We start from the raw sequence: 20768 nt of genomic DNA, 5'->3' as shown, positions 1-20768 counted from the left end.
TTCCACCTTTATGGCAGTCTGCTCAAGATTTGGATTCCCAGTAGAGAGTCTAGTTTGCCTACTTTGAATCATCATCTCACCCCTTGACTGATGGCATAGGTACCTTGATTAATGGACCTGCCAAGACTTGGGGAATATAGGGGAGATACTTTCCTAAAGGAAAAGTAAGGTGTTATAACTAAAAATGGAGGAGGAATGGTAAACAGGCAAAACCAACAGATGCCCATTCCAGAGTGTGCAGATTAGGTCAGCATTTCTCAGTAGGGACATCGTTGGCCTTTGGGGGAAGACCATTTTCCTTTTTGAGCTGCTGTCCCAGTGCATTGCAGTGTGTTCAGCATCCTTGGCTCTTGGACACTAAATGCCAGCAGCACCTCCACTGCTACCATCACAACCAGGGTACCACCTGTTTCACAACCACTATCATCTCCCTACTCCCACTGACCCCACTCCCCAGATAGGCTGTGAAATAGAGCGTCCAGGACCACTGTACTGCATGATCTCTAAAGCTTTTTCCATTTAAAACAATCAGATGCATTTCCATTGCTAAACTGAAGGTTGTTTGTAATTTTATTAAAATAAAATAGTTTCTTGTCTCTTCTATCAAAAAGTTCTTCAATTTGATGTTCCCAAATATCTAAACTGACTTACATATAGAGCCATATGAAACATGTTAGAAATTCATCAGTTTGTTTCTTCAGTTTATTTCTTTGTTTAAGGGCACGGACTTTAGAGCTTAAGTCTTTGAATTCAAATTCCACAACCATAGCTTTGCTACTTACTAACAGTTACTTCCTTTGGCTTTTACATAATCTTTCTTTGGGCAATTGCATAATCTCTCTGTGCTTCTGTAAAATGAGGATAGTAGTACATACCCATTTCATAGGGTTGTTGTGAGGATCAAATTAGCTAGTATGCATAAGGTTTTAATATATTGCCAAGAGCATAGTAATTATATGAATATGTAAGCTATTACTATATTTATAAAATGGGATATTAATAATTAAGTTTTACATAGATAACATAAAAATACCTTTAAAATTTCTTTTTGGGGGGAGTTACCTTTTAAAAATTAAATTGCTCTACCTGGAAAAGCATTTTGTTATAACATTTAGCTTAGAACTATACTTTGAAAAATATTTCCTCATTCAACATTTATTATTTCCCAGGCCTGGGCTAAATTCAGGGAAGACAGAGAATGCATGTACCAGTAGAGGCAATAATAACTGAGTGAACAAATAAATGCCCAGGGTAGTTAACCGGTGTGCTCAGAGCTGTGGAGGCATCAGCAGAAAGGCCTGGAAGGAGGGTTTGGTGTGTTGGTAAACAGATGAAAGGCCTGGAGTGGACTCTGGTCAGCTGGGGAGAGGCAACATAGGACATAGGATGGTGTGCTGGAGCTATGTTTTACAAGGCCTTGGAGACTCTGGTAAGGAGCCGGTATCTTTTCTGCAGGGGGTTGAGATTTCCTCCCAAGGAACGTATTGAAGGGGGTTTTGAGCAGGAGTGTACTAGGTCTGATTTACATTTGGGAAAGTTGTTTTTGTTGACAGTGTAGAAAATGAACTGGAGATGAATAGGTGGGACCAGATAGAAGACTCTAGGGAAGAAATGGACAGGAATGGGATGGGATGGCAGTAGTGGAAATGGAAAGAAGTGAATGAGGTCAAATGAAATCGCATATGTTTATTTTAGAGGTAGAATTCACAGGTATTGGTGGTGGCTTGGACAAAGAAGATAGAGAAAGAGGAACCAGACATCTAGACTTTTGGCTATGTATGTGCCATTTGACAGTATGCATATTTCCCTCTATAATTAAACTTTTAAAAAATTTTATGGGACTTTTCAAAACTAAATTTTTAGTACTATTTTAAAACATTCATCTTCCTGGTCTAGATTTTTTTTGCACTGCAGCAAACTTGTACAGTCTTCCTATTTTTTTTCTTATTTTCCTGTTTAGTAATGAAAACCTCCATTGTTGATGTTATTGGCATTTAATTGGGAGCACCTTATCTGTTAATTAATCGCTGTTGAAGATTTAAACTCACTTACTACTTGCAGAGTAATCTTTTGAAATTAGATAGCTGAGTATCATCCCTGCCCCAGGAAACTATGAGTCTGTAAAAGCCTGCACCTGTTGAGAAGCAGCCTTCCCTTCTTTGCCCAGTATGCTTCCCATGGGTGTGGATGGCAAGGAGCTGGGATGGTGGTGAGGCACCTGGAGTTTATTTACCTATCTCTGCCTGAGGTACTCACTCACTCTGCATGTAACTCCACTATTCTTTTTAACATGTACTTCAGATGTCGTAAGTCAGGTTTATGAGTTTTTATTTTCTGTCACTTAGGACTGGCATACCTCCTCAACAATTGGAGTTTATCTTATTTTACCAAAATATGATTTCTTCTTCTGAATGGAGACCAAGCATATACAGCAGTCATTAATTAAATTAAGCAGATTGTTCAAATTGGTGCATGTGGAATGAATTATTTTACTTTTTTCTCAGAATTGAGAAACTAGGAAGAAAATTCATTAGACACTAATGCATAGAGATTTTTTTACACCTAAATGAGAAGCCAGAAGTGCATATAAAACATAAGAACTTCAAAAACATTTCTTAGGCACAGACTATTATGAAACTCCCCTGGATGTTTTTGATTTCCCATTACATTAAAATACTCAAATGAACTTCATATTCAGAACATTTAAAAATAGCTCAGTCTTAAAAAGAAGATATAAAGTATTATCAGCTGTGCTTTTTGTACATAATTAGCATGTGCCTGTGGAGGTATAATGACTTTTAGTGTAATGATATTACTCATGATAAAAAGTTCAGATGGTAAAAATTGGAGATACAGCTGGGTGACACATTTTAAAATAACTCAAAGATGACTTCACAGAAAGCATGCTATTTTGGTCCCTTGTGATCCTCCTTTCACTCATCAGTGGTATGAAGGCATTGATAAAAGATCCTTTTTTAAATGTTTCATTTCTTTCCCCCTTTCTTATAGATTTGATGTGTGTTCACTGTTTCCTTCAGCGTGTGATAAACCACTGTGAAGGTACATCACCTTTTCCCTTTTTCTGAGATGGCTCAAGATTCAGTAGGCCTTCCTTCTGATTTTCAGTTTTGGATGCGCAAGCTTTCTTTATGGGATCAGGCATCCACTTTGGAAACCCAACAAGACACCTGTCTTCACCTGCCTCAGTTCCAGGAGTTCCTGAGGCAGTTGTATGAAGCCTTGAAAGAGATGGTGAGTAGTGGACCAAAATAATAAGGTTATTTTGTGACATCAGGAACTCTTTACCAGATTTTATTAAGCCTGAATGCAGTCCAGGGACTTGTGGTATTGACCTAACGAAAGATTAGACAGACAAATTACCTGTAAATATTGCAGACAGGATGTGGTTTCCTAGTGTCTGATTCATTATGACTTCAGTCTTTTCTTTCTTGATTAGTTATATTGTCACATGAGACTTCCCGACCAATCAAGTTGTTTTTAAATAAACAAGACTTCGACACTTGTTGTCAGGAAATAATTGGGTTTCTTTTAAAGGCCTTTGTATCTCTTAAATATTGAAGGGTTTGCTGAAATGCTTACTCTTTTCTCAACCCTATTCTAAAGTGGGCTCTACTAAGAGATGATAAATGTTAAGATCTCTTCTTTATAAATATTTTAAGTGGACTTTTCTTGTGAATATTAAGATTATGAGTGTCTTCACTATTGTTGTATACGTTATTGTGTTCAAAATTTTGTATTTTTTCATTTTGACATAAGATTTCATACTTTCATTGCAATAGGTATTTTTGTGAATTAATGTATTTTCATAATATCAAAATATTATTTATTTATACTTATTTTCTAATTTCAAAATGAAAAGCAAAATTGTCATTTAATGTAGGTGTTCTTGTGTTATACTTTTCTTTCCTTAATCAAAGAAGTAAGTAGGAAATTTGAAGAACGATTAATAGTGATGATGTGAGTTCACATGTCTTTAGAAAGAAGAAGAAAAGATACTGTCTGTATGAACAACTAATGCGAACTTTTAAAATTGTTTTTTGGCAATGAGACTTTAGTAACTTGACCTTAAAGTGATTCCAGAAAGTCCAGGACTGACCTTGATGCTCAGACAAATGTGAGGAATTTATTGCTTCAGCAGTAGGAAATGCTTATCATTTCAGCTTACATGCATGTTAGCCCAGTTTGGTCTTATTTTTTAACTTTCTTGAAAGGTAAAGAAGTGGGAAAGGGCCAAGTGTACAGCAGCAAGTGTATTTTTTAATCTTAAGCTGTTTTCTATTTGGTTGATTGCTTTTTGTTTCAGGTTTTAGGTCGTTGCAGACAAATATGATGTCATTTAGCATATAGTAATCAAAATAGTAATAAACAGAGATACGCATCTATATGCTTTGGCTGCTTTTATTTCATTTTACAAGTTCCAGAGTTCTTGTGCTGCTAAACCTTCTTTGAGATAGTGCTACTGGAGCTGACTCAGGAACTTCTCTTATTATGTTAGAAAAAAAAACCAGGATGAACGTATGGTGTTATATAGATATTAGTCACCTATAATTTTTTTTCACTATTATGCAGTCTTTGTTATTTTTTAGATAAAGTGGCCTTTCTTGACTTAAATATGAGTAAAAGAAAGTTAATGCTGCAATAATATTGATTTTACCTAAACTTGTTGTACTTCTTAGTTTGGGTGGCCTGGTTTAAGGATGAAGTATGGTGATTGCTTGTTAAACTTTATTAGAATTACTTACCTAAAGATCTTCTCTAACCTTTTTCTCCCCTTACTTTTCTAAAATATATGCTAAACAAGAAACATTCAAGCTCCCTTAACCTATAATGGCAGTTCAGGCTTTTCTGAGTTGCGTAGTGTCCTTTTACTGACCAAAACGTAATTTTCTTTTATAGGATTCAAGTGCAATTATTGAAAGATTCCCCACAGTTGGTCAACTGTTGGCAAAAACTTGCTGGAATCCTTTTATCTTAGCATATGGTAAGAATCCAAAACATATCCTCTCAAAATGCAGACTTCTAATGATAATTTTAATCTTTGCATTGTTTAACAAAACACAGAACTTTAAATTATAAGCCTTTCTCTTATTTTTCATGAAACAACTTATCAAATGTATTCCTTGTTCCATTACAAAGAAGGTACCCTTTAGTGTTGTCCATATATGTTTGTGTATGTGTATATAGATAAGCACACACAAACAAGCACATACATGCAGATGTGTAGGAGAACAGAACTCCTTGAATTAGAGGGCAGAAACTCCCAGATGATTGTTATAACTTCATTTTTAATTCAGTGTAAAATGGTTATAATAATGAAATAATTTCTTGTTTTGCAATTTCATATTAACTCACACACCATTTTCCATGTGTAAAATTCTTCAGTGTTTGAATTCTGCTATGGCTCTGCCATTATTTAGGGGTGACAGTTTGGTTTTACTCAAGGTTAAAAGGAATTTGGGGATACTTTGGGGGAGGTGTTCCTTCACTGACCTCCTGCCTACCTGTCTAGACTCATTTCCTGTTTAATCCTCCACAGCTATACCACATGCATTGTAGACAGTTTAAATTACTAACAGTGCTTGATGTCTGGGCCTGCGACATGCAGTTCTTTTTGCCTGGAACTCTGTTCTCATCTCATGTCCTCAAATCTTCTTCGAAATAGCCTTGCTAGGGCTGAGTTAGGAACCTTTCTTAGTGTGTGCATAGCTGCCAGTATCTCCCTTAATTATAACACTTACTACACTGCTTTATAATTGTTGGTTTGCCTGTCTGATGCCCTGGAAGACTGAATGCCTCTCAACAGCAGGAACTGTGGTTTTAGTTCTCTTTGTTGTCCCAGAGCTTAGCATAGGGTGAATAGGCACATCTGAAGGTTTATAGTGGAGGTTTATTGCCTTGATTTGACTATATTGTTAGCTAATGTAATATATACTTTTCTTTCTTTTTTTTTTTTTTGCGGTACGCGGGCCTCTCACTGTTGTGGCCTCTCCCGTTGCGGAGCACAGGCTCCGGACACGCAGGCTCAGCCGCCATGGCTCACAGGCCCAGCCGCTCCGCAGCATGTGGGATCCTCCCAGACCGGGGCACGAACCCGTGTCTCCTGCATCGGCAGGCGGACTCTCAACCACTGCGCCACCAGAGAAGCCCCCTACTTTTCATATTTTTAAAGTCAGAGACTAATTGCATAATATAATGATAGTAGAATCAAAAATAATAAGAATATTCCCCTTTGATGTTTAGAGAATTACACAGTATCTCTTTCCTAGCCTGTTCTAAGTCATTAGAAGGAGCTTGAACTAGGTGGGGAAGGGACAACATTTGCATTTGGTTCCATGAGCATACATGCATGGGTGCACTGCATATACTCAAACTTACTGGCTCCACCCCCAACTTCATTCTATTCCTTTTCCTCTTCACTTAATGCCTCTTGCTTCCTCTTCCCCCTTAAGTTGACGCTTCCTCCTTTACCCACTTAGCTTGTTCAAGTTCTTGATCTAAAATGGCAAAGCCATCACTGTATTTGCCTACCAGGGCCATGCTTACCTGCCCCAAATTTATATATTTCAACTAGGCCAGTGTTTCTCAAAAAACCTTTGACCAGAAATACATTTTCTATACATGTGTATATATGCATACATACGCATACACCCACACGTTTCATGAAAAAATGCTTGCTTTTATTATGTGCAATTCATATTCACTATACCATTTTTAAAATGGTTTTCATGACCCAAAACTGATTTTACAATCCACCTATAGGTCGTGACCAAAAGTGTGAAAAACATTGAGCTAGGCCAATGCTGTTGATGGCAGGAGAAGGGAAAAGAAACTGTTGAATTTCCTCCATTTAAAGGCATCACTCATAGTTAGATACTTCATAGATTGAATGACCACTTTTTAGAAAAAAGAAATAATATGCCCTTTAAGTGTACCTAGTGGATGTGGGACACATCCTTAATTCAGAAATGTTAAAATGTGGGAAAGTTTGGGTTGTAGAATTGAAGTAGAACGCATTGCTCACTTTGTGCTGAGCACTCTTCTCTATGGATTGCATCATGGGTCTAACTGAGTTCTTGATAGGCTTGCAGGATAGATATTTATGGATTAGCCTAAATATGTCACTTTTCTCAGAATATTGAACTAATAAAATCCAGGATCCTACTCCTCTAAAGCCCATGTTGTTGTAATGATCTGCCCCCATGGATTGTACCACTGTGGTTGAAATGTTCCAGTCCTGGCTTTACCACCAGCCAGCTTCATGTGAATGTATATAGTCACTATTTTTTTTTTTTTTTAAATGTCAAGCCCTAGGAAAACATGGCTCACAATTTCTGCCCTCTAGGAGCTTCCAGTCAGGGAAAAAAGAAACCTAAGGAGATCAGCCAGAGTCAGGATGATGGTTGGTACTGTGGAGCTTTGACTAAGTTGCTGAGGGGAAGGAGAGTTTCTCAGGGGAGGTTTTGCAGGGGCTGACTCTTGGAGGAAAATAGATGAGATAGGATTTTCTAAGGCAAGAACTAAGGCAAGAACTCACTGGGTCTCCGATTCTTTATTTGTAAAAGTGAGAGACTGGACTGATTTTTCCCTGTGGACTTAGACTTGCATCTGTCTGTGATCTTTCCTTAGCACCTAATCTCTATTACTTTGGCCCCCTCTGTGAACCAGAAACAAATTCTCCATCTCTTTCTGTTTAAATGTGTGTGTTACCATTTGAACTGCCCATTAAATTTCAGTTTCCTGTTTGAGGTATGCATTTGGTTTTGAGCTAGTAGAGGAGACTGACAGGCACAGAACTCATGAGTAATCAAATCTTGCCTGTGTTGCCACTGTTGTTTCACTAGTTGGGCACTTTCTTCCAGGAAGGGATATTTTCTTATGGTTTTGTAATATCAAAATTATTTTTTAAGTACAGTAAGAGTAAACAGTTTCCATCAAGGAAAGAAGTAAGTAAGTGAGACTAGGATCAGAAATAAGGATAATAAGGAAGGAGGAAGGATTTGCAAATTAAAAGACTCCACAAAGGGAAGAGAAAAAATAGTTAATAGAAAAAACACCTTTTATTCAGTGGTGTTCTCTCCATAAAATTACTGCCTTCACCTCCTTGGAGTTCTGGCTGGTAGGTTCTAGGTCTGAGCTCATGATTAACGTATTATAGCTATAACCTGTTTTCCTCATGCTTTTTATTACTGTGTGAGAGTTTGCCCCCAAACTTGGCAGCTTAAAACAAATATTTATTGTCTAAAAAAATGCTGCCATCACACTTTTAAACTATAGAATTAATTCAGCTTTCATTTGAGCTTTCAGTTCAAGATATCAAACAATAAAATATTAGGTGACAAATATATGGTGGTATATTCCTTTCCCTTACACTCATTTTTAGATGAGTGCTTTGCACTAATGACTGTCTGCATGATGAATCCCAGGCAGTTTTCGATCCCCAGTGCTCCAGCTCCGATGTCTGAGCCTCTAGGGAGGAGCCTGACAGATGCCATCCCCTGTAGACAGTGCTGGTGGCATTCATGAATAATAGGTGATGGCTTGCATCTTTAAATCCCTAAAGCAAAGTAAGCTCATTAGCAGTGCATTTCAGTGCATTGACTCTGGGCAAAGAAATAAAGGCTGGGGGCAAGTTACTCTTGCTCTTCTTTTTCTTTTTGAGAGAAAAGTAAAAAATAATATGCTTGTTGAACTAAATGTGCAGAGTCACTCAACACCTGGGGAAAACTCCTATCTTTGGGATTCTTTTAGATTTACACTCCATAATTAAAATTTTCTGTCTTTTTTCTCTTCAGTGGTGAGTGTCTGATTTTTGGAAATGCTCCCCATCAGGTTGCATTCTGTATAACATGGGAAGCTGCTTACATAAGCATATCATTAGATGTGTTTGTCACACTTGTGACATACAGATAGTTATAATTTCTTCTGATATTTAAAACATAGAAAGTACAACAGTCAGATTTTTAATCAGTGGCATTGGTTCAACCTGAAGAACCCTAGGATCTCCAGTGGTTAAATTATGTGATTCTTGCAATGAACTGATTTCAGGCAAGCCAGTGATGTAATTGAGCTCATAAAAGCTAGGAAAAATAGGACTATCCCTCAGGATAACCCCTGATAAAGTTTGTTCAGAGGTGTTAGTTGTTAGGAGAGCCTAAGTTTATTGGGGGAAAATGGATTTAAAATTACTATCAGGGTCCTTTGGTTTGTGGTTGAAAATGCCGAGATAGCTTACTGTAGTTTGTATTCTCCTTATTTCTTGTTAATGAAGCCCTGTAGAAATGCTGTGTTTATGAAATTGCAGTAGATAACAAAGTAAAGAGCATCAGGTGATTTTGCAGAGGAGTGATTCCGGGTGCTGGGTTTCCTCAGCATCAGCTCCATGACCTTGTGGTAAAGTCCATAGTAGCTTGGCTCTAGTTCAGGTACTGACATCTTCAGTTTTTAGGTCTCATTTTTGCTTCTCAGTTGTGTTATAGAATCTCCAACTTGAATGGACTTAGTTACCAAAGGAGGAAAGAGAAAATGGCTTACCAAGTAGATGTCCTAGCCAAATAGATTTCAAAGGTCAGCATTGTTATCACATATTTAGTAAAGTTTTACATTTTAGAGTAAAGAATTAGGAGCATGTAAAAGGCTTCTATTTTATCCAAACCATTTGGTACTAAAAAGAATGTATTTTAAAACAATTCTTTTTGTTAAATTTATTTTTAACAAGTGGGGGTATTTTGGCCAATTTGATTAAATCAGAAATATTGACTACTGCTTATCGCAGTGATATTGCCTTAAAAAGGCTGAAATTACTAATGGTTTGAATATAAAATAAAGAACTGATCTTTAAAAAAGCTAGTTCTTTCCATCATTCTCTTTTGGCTTTAAAAATTGCTGCTGTGACAGAAAGAGAATTGACCTCACAAGGGCTAAGCATAAGTGATCCTGAACCCACAAGAAGGAAAAAAACCACAAAGTTTCACACATGGTCCTGGATGCTTGTTCTATGAACTTAGTAGTTTGTGATTTTCCTAAAATATAATAAATATATTTCCTTTAGTATATAATGTTACAAATTTTATACTGATTATCTTTTCTTTCTATTTGATAAAACCTACTCATTTTAGTTTTCCTTTTTGCAGATGAAAGCCAAAAAATTCTAATATGGTGCTTGTGTTGTCTGATTAAGAAAGATCCACAGAATTCTGGAGAATCAAAGCTTAACTCCTGGACACGGGTAAAAATAAATCTTGCACTATACTGCTTTGAATTCAATAAAGGTGCTGCTTTGACAGTCCAGAAACTTTTTCAGACACATCCTTCACTGTTAAACTTGTAAAGCTTTACAAGAGATTTCAGTTTTGTTTGATTGCGAATTCCTTAAGAGACAGGTCCTCAGGGTGAACTTCCCCATGCCTGCAAGAACTAATGTTGAGTGGTTTTAGAAAGTTACTCTCAGGTAATTAAAAGAATGTACTCTCCTTCCTTCTAACAATTGTTTCTTCCTACCAACCTACTTTAAATACTTATATAATTTCTCTTCAGGTACTTCTCTGCCTCTCTCAGAATCTATTCTGTAGTAAAACTAAAATTCAGAAGTGCCCTGGGAGCAGCAGTCTTTATTTTGTGTCCTAAAGTTGGTGCCCTGGCCAGTGTGCTCAGACTAGCATCTAGGGCTGGTTGGCTAATGCTGCAAGCACCGTTAAAATCGGTTACCTGACCGTGCTAGTCCAGATAGCTGACAGCTTCCTGAATTCCCCGTTTCTGCTTCCTCTTGAATGGTGGGCACAAATACGAGAATGTTGTAAGGCTGTGCTGTAGCTGCCCTCACCACCAGCAAGTTGGCTGGTCTTTTCTCTTACCCCCCACTGCCCTGCTGCAATAACCTCAAGGACTTGCTGATGCCTGTCAGACTCCACTTACTATGCATATGGTCTAGATTAGCTGCTTAGTATTATGAAACCAACCACCCAGATTAATGCATATGGTTTTGTCTAGCAATCTGACTAGTGATATCATTCCGTTCACTGCTTTTTACCATTCCTTCGTTTTATACAGAATTGCTGACAGAGATGACAAAGACAGTATTTGCATTTTTGTTAGATTAAAAGAAGAATTGGAGGGACAGTAGAAGTGAAAAGGATTGGGCGAGGGACGGAAAAAATGCAACATTTAACTCGAAAATTAAAGAGCTGAAGGAAGGAACTGATAAGTAGAATTAGGGAAGAAAAGGTATGAAAAACAAGACTATAGAAATAGAATAACATACTTAGTTTTCAGTTTTTTAAATTATTGCTTTTGTTGAGTATTTGCTATTTTAGTGATTATTTAGGATATATATTTTTATTGGCTAGCTCATTAAGTCCAGAAATAGGCCATCTTATAAAGTGTTTTTAGAGTGATTAGGTTAACTTTCTTCATTTAACTCGTGACTTATATTAGCCTAGTTTTAAGTTTCTAGCCTTGCAGTTTATTCTGTGGGTTTCCCTTATTTAATATTGTGTCCATTTAATAAATAGGTGCTCATTAAGTGTAGCACAGGGAGGTAAAGTTAAAACACTTAATTCCTACCTTCAGGGAGTTTACAGACTACTAACCAGGTCATTCTAGGGCAGTGTCATTGGGTTATTGGTAGAACTATGTATAGGGGTGATGGTGACGCAGAGGAGGGACACTTGTTCAGACTTGGTGGTTTGGTGATGTTTCCTGGGAGAGATGATATATCAGCTGAGTTTTGAAGGATGACTAAGAGAACAGGATAGAGTTTTAGGAACGGTATTCCTGCCAGCAAAAAGAGCATGTGCAAAGAATGGCGGTGAGGAAGCAAATGCTGTATTCAGGAAACTGCAGGTGCTTAGATATCCCTGAGCTTGGGATTTTATAGGGTTGATGATGAAGCATAAAGCCTTATGTATGATTATAAGAAGTTTTTACTTTAACTTGAAGGCAGTGGGGAAACCACCGAAGTATTTTAAATAGAGAAATCATATGGCTAGGTGTGAATTTTAGAAACTTACCAGCAAAAGGAAGTTGCTTTGGAAGGTGCCAGGGATAGCACTTTCAAAGTAATTGTAGTGGTAAAAGTGAGAAATCATGAAGGCCTGAATGAAATGGAAAAGAGGGACCAGATTTATGATATTAATAAGGTAAATATGTAAGGATGTAACGGCAAATTAAGTGCAGGTGTACTTAGGTGTAGGTCGAGTTGAACTTAGTGTTTTCAGGAGAGGGGCTGATTTGCACATAGAGGGTTGACAGTCCTCAGGGTACAGGAACAGTGGGAGCCATGCGTGAGGGTGAGATCACCCAAGGAAAGTGCCTAGTGTGAGGAAGGGAAAGGGCCTAGGGACAACCTTGGGAGACACTGGCATTTAAGGAGTGAGTGGAAGAATAAGTTACACTGCACACTAGAAAGGGGGAGTCCAAGAAGAAGGAGGAGAAAAGCAGCAGCATTTTAAGAAGGAATGAGTGGTCATTTATATCTAATGCTATAGCACGCCACTGTCCAATAGAAACAAAGTATATTCTACATAGATAATTTTCAGTTTTCTAGTACCTGCTTTAAGAAATGTAAAAAGAAAAAGTTGAGACTAATTTTAATGATTATTTTATTTAACCCAGTATATCCAAAATACCATTATTAAAATATGTAATCAATATAAAAATTATTAATGTGATCATTTTATAATCTTTTTTATACTGAGTCATTGAGATCCAGTATATATGTTATACTTAATTCAGTGTATATGTTACATCTTAATTCAGAGGCTAAATTTTCATTGGAAATTCTTGATTTGTTTTATAAAATATACAGTTGAAAAAGTAGGTTCACATACCCAAATTGTTTCAAAGAAACTTAAAGCTGAATCATGTGTCTGTTTTCAAATTTAAATTTAATTAAAATTTTAAAAGTTAAAAATTCATTTTTCTTCATTGTACCTGTTACATTTGAAAGTGCTGAGTAGCCTCATGTGGCTAGTTGTCACTGTATTGGACACGGCAATTGTAGAGCATAAAGGATTGAAAGAGCAAGATAAGGACTGAAAAGCACTACTTGGATTTAGCCACTAAGGAGGAATGACTTTGGTGAGAATAGGTTTAGTGGGAGGTTGAGGGAAGTAGCCAGGCTGCTATAGATATTGAGGAATGATGGGGAGGTGAGGAAGCAGAGGTAATAAACTTTGATTACCCTTTGAAGAAACTTGGCAGTGAAGGAAGGAGAGAAAGTTGATTGAAATAGAGATGGTTCTGAATCTGCTTTACTCTGAGAAGATGGTGCCACTAGAGAGGAGTTGAGCACTTAAGAGACTAGGAAAACAGTTTCCCTCATCGTTGTACTAGGCAAACCTGTAATATTAACTGATAAAAAAAATGATGTGTAGGAATAATATTAATTATTTAACTTTTAGCAGTCTAAAGCTAATTACATATACCTATCACAAATCAGTACCTTCATAATTGTATAATGTTGACTGTAAATGCAGCAAGACAGAAGATGGTTGCTAGTTTATGAATCAATTGTACATATCTTGGGTATATTTTCTTTTATCCTAAAAGTGATATTTTCTCCATAAAAGTTAAAGAGTGACATATTACACTTTAAAAATGTGTAATTGTCATCAAGTATCCTTCTAAAACTATATAACAAGCCATATTTTAATAATATTTGTTAGTTTCATTCAGTGAGCATTTACTTAGTACCTGATACATGCTAGCCTGTTTTAATTGTGGTAATAAAATCTTGGGTCATTCTGTGTTTCTGGAGCATCACAAATGTGATTGAAACACCCTGAGTCAAAAACAAAGAATTTCTTCTATAAATTCTAAAATGCAGTAAAAATTCATGTTAATTATTAAATTTGAAAATGGTAGACTGAATTGATTAGTTGTATTTTTAGGACAGAGATGTAATAGAAATTCTGGGTTTTTTATGTGTTTTAATTTTGCTGAATGCCTAGTTAACTTTATTCCTCTGAATTTTCTTATACTTGTCATTTAAAAAAAATTTATATTGGAGCATAGTTGATTAACAATGTTGTGTTAGTTTCAGGTGTACAGCAAAGTGATTCAGTTATATATATACATGTATCTATTCTTTTTCAAATTCTTTTCCCATTTCGGTTATTACAGAATATTGAGCAGCATTCCCTGTGCTATACAGTAGGTCCTTGTTGCTTATGTTTTAAATATAGCAGTGTGTAAATGTCAATGCCAAACTCCAAATCAATCCCTCCTCCTCGTCCTCTAAGTCTGTGAGTCAGCTTCTGTTTTGTAAATAAGTTCATTTCTATCATTTGTATTAAAGATTCCACATATAAGCGATATCACGTGATATTTGTCTTTCTCTGTCTGACTTAATTCACTTAGTATGCTAATCTCCAGGCCCATCATGTTGCTTCAAATGGCATAATTTCATTCTTTTTAATGGCTGAGTAATATTCCATAGTATATATGTACCACATTTTCTTCATCAACTCCTCTGTTGATGGCCATTTAGGCTGCTTCCATGTCTTGCTTATTGTAAACAGCACTGCAATTGACATTGGGGTGTTCTCTGGATATATGCTCAGGAGTGGGATTGCTTGATAATATGATAGCTCTAGTTTTAGTTTCTTAAGGAACCTCCATAACTGTTCTCCATAGTAGCTGTACCAATTTACATTCCCACCAACAGTGTAGGAGAGTTCCCTTTTCTCCACACCCTCTCCAGCATTTATTGTTTGTAGATTTTTTGTTGATGGCCATTCTGACAGGTGTGAGGTGATACCTCATTGTAGTTTTGATTTGCATTTCTCTGATAATTAGTGATGTTGAGCATCTTTTCATGTGCTTTTTGACCATCTATATTTCTTCTTTGGAAAAATGTTTATGTAGATCTTCTGCCCATTTTTTGATTGGGTTGTTTGTTTTTTTGATACTGAGCTGCATGAGCTGTTTGTAAATTTTGGAGAATAATCCCTTGTTGGTCACATCGTTTGCAAATATTTTCTTCCATTGTGTGCATTGTCTTTTCATTTTGTTTATGGTTTCTATTGATGTGCAACAGCTTTTGAGTTAATTAGGTCCCATTTGTTTATTTTTGTTTTTATGTCCATTACTCTAGGAGACAGCTCGGAAAAGACATTGCCGTGGTTTATGTCAAAGAGTGTTCTGCCTATGTTTTCCTCTAAGAGTTTTGTAGTACCCAGTCTTACATTTAGGTCTTTAATCCATTTTGAGTTTATTTTTGTCTGTGGTGATAAAGAGTGTTCTAATTTCACTTTTTTCCATGTACCTCTCCAGTTTTCCCAGCATCATTTATTGAAGAGACTGTCTTTCCTCCATTGTCTAGTCTTGCCTCCTTTTTCATAGATTAATTGACCATAGGTGCGTGGATTTATTTCTGGGCTTTCTATCCTATTCCATTGATCTATATTTTTGTTTTTGTGACAGTACCATACTGTTTTCATGACTGTAGCTTTATAGTATAGTCTGAAATCAGGGAGCCTAATTCCTCCAGCTCCATTTTTCTTTTTCAAGACTGTTTTGACTATTTGGGGTCTTTCGTGTCTCCATACAAATTTTGAGATTTTTTTTTGTTCTAGTTCTCTGAAAAATGCCATTGATACTTTGATAGGGATTGTATTGAATCTGTAGATTGCCTTGGGTAGTATAGTCATTTTGACAATATTGATTCTTGCAATCCAAGAACATTGTATATCTTTCCATCTGTTTTTGTCATCTTTGATTTCTTTCATCAGCATCTTACAGTTTTTGGAGTACAGGTCTTTTGTCTCATTAGGTAGGTTTATTCCTAGGTATTTTGTTCTTTTTGATGTGTTGGTAAATGGGATTGTTTCTTTAATTTCTCTTTCTGATCTTTCGTTGTTAGTGTATAGAACAGATTTCTGTGTATTAATTTTGTATTCTGCAACTTTACTGAATTCATTGATGGGCTCTAGTAGTTTTCTGGTGGCATCTTTAGAATTATCTATGTATAGTATCATGTCATCTGCAAACAGTGACAGTTTTACTTCTTTTCCAATTTGGATTCCTTTTATTTCTTTTTCTTCTCTAATTGCCATGGCTAAGATTTCCAAAGCTATATTGAATAAAAGTGGTGAGAGTGGACATCCTTGTCTTGTTCCCGATCTTAGAGGAAGTGCTTTCAGCTTTTCACTGTTGAGTATGATGTTAGCTGTGGGTTTGTCATATGTGGCCATTATTATGTTGAGGTATGTTCCCTCTATGCCCACTTTCTGGAGAGTTTTTATCATAAATCAGTGTTGAATTTTGTCACAGCCTTTTTCTGCATCTATTGAGATGATCATATGGTTTTTCTTCTTCAGTTTGTGGTGTATCACACTGATTGATTTGCAGATAATGAAAAATCATTGCATCCCTGGGATAAATCCCACTTGATCATTATTGTGTATGATTCTTTTTTTTTTTTTTTTGCCGTACGCGGGCCTCTCACTGCTGTGGCCTCTCCTGTTATGGAGCACAGGCTCTGGACGCACAGGCTCAGCAGCCATGGCTCACGGGCCCAGCCGCTCCACGGCATGTGGGATCCTCTCGGACCAGGGCACGAACCCGTGTCCCCTGCATCGGCAGGTGGACTCTCAACCACTGCGCCACCAGGGAAGCCCTGTGTATGATTCTTTTAACGTATTGTTGGATTCAGATTGCTAGTATTTTGTTGAAGATTTTTGCATCTGTTCATCAGTGATATTGGCCTGTAATTTTCTTTTTTTGTAGTATCTTTGTCTGGTTTTGGTATCAGGGTGATGGTATCCTCATAGAATGAGTTTGGGAGTACTCCTTCCTCTGTAATTTTTGGAATAGTTTCAGAAGGATAGGTGTTAACTCTTTTCTAAATGTTTGATAGAATTTGCCTCTGAAGCTATCTGGTCCTGGACTTTTGTTTTTTGGGAGTTTCTAAATCACAGTTTCAATTTCAGTACTTGTGATTTGTCTGTTCATATCTTCTGTTTCTTCTTGGTTCAGTTTTGGGAGGTTGTACCTTTCTAAGAATTTATCCATTTCTTCCAGGTTGTCAGTTTTATTGGCATATAGTTGCTTGTAGTAGTCTGTTATGATCCTTTTTATTTCTGTGGGGTCCATTGTAACTTCTTGTTTTTCATTTCTAATTTTATTGATTTGGGCCCTCTCCCTTTTTTTCTTGATGAGTCTCGCTAATTTATCTTGTCAAAGAACCAGCTTTTATTCATGCACCTTTGCTATTGTTTTCTTCATTTCTATTTCATTTATTTCTGCTCTGATCTTTATGTTTTCTTTCCTTCTACTAACTTTGGGTTTTGTTTGTTCTTTTTTCTCTAATTGCTTTAGGTGTAAGTTTAGGTTGTTTGTGACTTTTCTTGTTTCCTGAGGTAAGATTGTATTGCTATACACTTCCCTCTTAGAACCGCTTTTGCTGTATCCCATAGGTTTTAGATCGTTGTGTTTTCGTTTGCATTTGTCTCTAGGTAGTTTTTGATTTCCTCTTTGATTTCTTCAGTGATCCATTGGTTGTTTAGTAGCATATTGTTTAGCCTCCATGTGTTTGTGTTTTTACAATTTTTTTCTTGTAGTTGATTTCTAATTTCTGAGCACTGTGGTCAGAAAAGATGCTTGATATGATGTCAGTTTTCTTAAATTTACTAAGGCTTGCTTTGTGTCCCAGCATGTGATCATTCCTGGAGAATGCTTCATGTGCACTTGAGAAGAATGTGTATTCTCCTACTTTTGGATAGAATGCTGTATAAATATTGATAAAGTCCATCTGGTCTAATGTGACATTTAAGGCCTGTGTCTCCTTATTGATCATCTGTCTGGATGACCTGTCCCTTGATTAAAGTGGGGTGTTAAAGTTCCCCACTACTGGAATCTAGAAAAATGGTATAGATGATCTTATTTGCAAAGCAGAAATAGAGACACAGACGTAGAGAACAAACTTATGGATACAAAGGGGGAAAAGAGGGGGTGGGATGAATTGGGAGATTGGGATTGACATACATACACTACTGTGTATAAAATAGAAAACTAATGAGATCTCACTGTATAGCACAGGGAATTCCACTCGGTGCTCAGTGGTGACCTTAACGAGAAGGAAATCCAAAAAAGAGGGGATATATGTATACGTATGGCTGATTCACTTTGTTGTACAGCAGAAACTGACACAGCAGTGTAAAGCAACTCTATCTACTCCATTAAAAATAAATAAATAAATAAAGCCTCCCACTATTATTGTGTTACTGTAGATTCCTCCTTTTATGGCTGTACCCTTATATATTGGGATGTTGCTATGTTGGGGTGCATATATATTTACAATTGTTATATCTTCTTCTTGGATTGATCCTGTGATCATTATGTAGTGTCCTTCTTTGTTTCTTGTAACAGTTTTTATTTTAAAGTCTATTTTGTCTGTATTGCTATTCCAGCTTTCTTTTGATTTTCATTTGCCTGGAATACCTTTTTCCATTCCCTCACTTTCAGTTTGTATGTGTCCCTAGATTTGAAGTGGGTCTCTAGTAGACAGCATATATATATTGGTCTTGTTTTTGTATCCATTCAGCCAGTATGTGTCTGTTAGTTGGAGCATTTGATCCATTTACATTTAAAGAAATGCATATCTATTGTAGATTTTCAGTTTGCTTTTACCATGAGGTTTTGATATAGCAGTCTATATATAAACAAGATTGTTTTAAGTTGCTGGTCTTTTAATTTCAAATGCATTTCCAATATCCAACATTTGTGCTCTCTTCTTCTGACAATTGGTGGTTTGATATCATATTTCTGTGCAGATGATTTCCTACCTTTATTTTATGCTTGCCTTTACCAGTGAGCTTTTCCATTCATAATTTCCTTCTTTCTAGTAGTGGCCTTTTCTTTTCCGCTTAGAGAAGTTTTTTTAGCATTTGTTGCAAAGCTGGTCTGGTGGTACTGAATTCTCTTAGCTTTTGTTTGTCTGTAAAGGTTTTGATTTCTCTGTTGAATCTGAATGAGAGCCTTGCTGGATAGAGTATTCTTGGTTGCAGTTTCTTCCCTTTTATCACTTTAAATATATCGTGCCACTCTCTTCTGGCCTGCAGAGTTTCTGCTGAGAAATCAGCTGATAATCTTATGGGAGTTCCCTTGTATGTTATTTGTTGCTTTTAATATTTTTTCTTTGTTTTAACTTTTGTCAATTTGATTACTATGTGTCTTGGCATGTTCCTCCTTGGGTTTATCCTGCCTGAGGCTCTCTGCACTTCCTGGACTTGGGTGACTGTTTCCTTTCCCATGTTAGAGAAGTTTTCTGTTATTATCTCTTCAAATATTTTCTCAGGCCCTTTCTCTCCCTCTTCTCCTTCTGGGAACCCTGTAGTGCAAATGTTGGTTCATTTAATGGTGTCCCAGAGGTCTCTTAGACTGTCTTCATTTCTTTTCATTCTTGTTATACTGTTCTGCGGTAGTGATTTCCACCATTCTGTCTTCCAGCTCACTTATCCGTTCTTCTGCCTCAGTTACTCTGCTATTGATTCTTTCTAGTGTATTTTTCATTTCAGTTATTGTGTTGTTCATCTCTGTTTGTTTGTGCCTTAGTTCTTCTAGGTCTCTGTTAAACATTTCTTGCATCTTCTCAAACTCCGCCTCCTTTGTTTTTCCGAGATCTTATATCATCTTCACTATCATTACTCTGAATTCTTCTTCCGGTAGATAACCTATCTCCACTTCACTTAGTTGTTCTTCTGGGGTTTTATCTTGTTCCTTCATGTAGGACATGTTCCTCTGCCGTCTTATTTTGTCTAACTTTCTGTGATTGCGGTTTCTGTTCCACAGGCTGCAGAATTATAGTTCTTCTTGCTTCTGCTGTCTGCCGTCTGGTGGATGAGGCTATCTAAGAGGCTTGTGCCGGATTCTTGATGGGAGGGTCTGATTACTGCCCACTGGTGGGTGGATCTGGGTCTTGTCCCTCTGGTGAGCAGGGCCATGCTCGGGAAGACTTAAAGCAGCCTAACTGCTGATGGGTGGGGCTGTGTTTGTTGTTTGGCCTGAGGTGCCCAGCACTGGAGCCTACAGGCTGTTGGGTAGGGCTAGGCCTTGGGGAGGAAATGGTGACCTCCAGGAAGGCTCACACGAATGAGTACTCACCAGAACTCTGCTGCCAATGTTTTTTTCCCCCTCAGTGAGCCACATCCGTCCCTTGCCTCTGCAGGAGACCATCCAATACTAGCAGGCAGGTTTGGCCCAGTCTCTTACAAGGTCACTACTTTTTTCCCTGGGTCCTGGTGAGCATGGGACCTTGTGTGAGCCCCCCAAGAGTGGAGTTTCTTTTTCCCCCAGTCCTGTGGAATCCTGCAGTCAAACCCCACTAGCCTTCAAAACCGATTCTCTGGGGGTTCCTCCTCCTGTTGCCAGACCCCCAGGCTTGGAAGCCTGACGTGGGGCTCAGGACTTTCATTCCTGTGGGAGAACTTCTGTGGTGTAATTATTTTCCAGTTTGTGGGTTGCCCACCAGGTGGATATGGGATTTGATTTTATCGTGATTGTGCCCCTCCTACCATCTTGTTGTGGCTTCTTTTTTGTCTTTGGATGTAGGGTATCTTTATTGTCAGGTTTCAGTGTTTTTTTTGTTAGTGTTTTTTCAGCAGTTAGTTGTGATTTTGGTGTTTTTGTAGGAAGGGGTGAGCTCACATCCTTCAACTCAGTCATCTTGCCAGCCCTCCAGTGACGGCACAAACAGCATCCAATGGAAGATGGTGCAGAGGCAAATTCCGCACCTGTCCTAGAAATTGTTT

At 37.3% G+C, this 20768-nt stretch overlaps 1 protein-coding gene across 1 annotated transcript in view; it reads left to right on the top strand.

Annotated features, from left to right (window-relative positions):
• Window positions 1-3078: 3078 nt before the first annotated feature.
• FANCC (FA complementation group C) overlaps window positions 3079-20768 on the top strand; it is a gene marked incomplete at its 3' end in the record, with an annotated part of 173649 nt that continues 155959 nt past the window's right edge. Inside the window, exons 1-3 of the mRNA XM_082656763.1 lie at window positions 3079-3252; window positions 4918-5002; window positions 10152-10246. Coding sequence (XP_082512889.1) covers window positions 3088-3252; window positions 4918-5002; window positions 10152-10246 — 345 coding nt within the window. The 5' untranslated portion in view covers window positions 3079-3087. The remainder of the gene's footprint in view (window positions 3253-4917; window positions 5003-10151; window positions 10247-20768) is intronic.

Source organism: Grampus griseus, assembly GCF_964374135.1.
Source record: "Grampus griseus genome assembly, chromosome: 6".
NCBI classification, from domain to species: Eukaryota; Metazoa; Chordata; class Mammalia; order Artiodactyla; family Delphinidae; genus Grampus; species Grampus griseus.
Note: the sequence above shows the minus strand (reverse complement) of the source record. Positions and strands in the feature narration are given on the sequence as shown.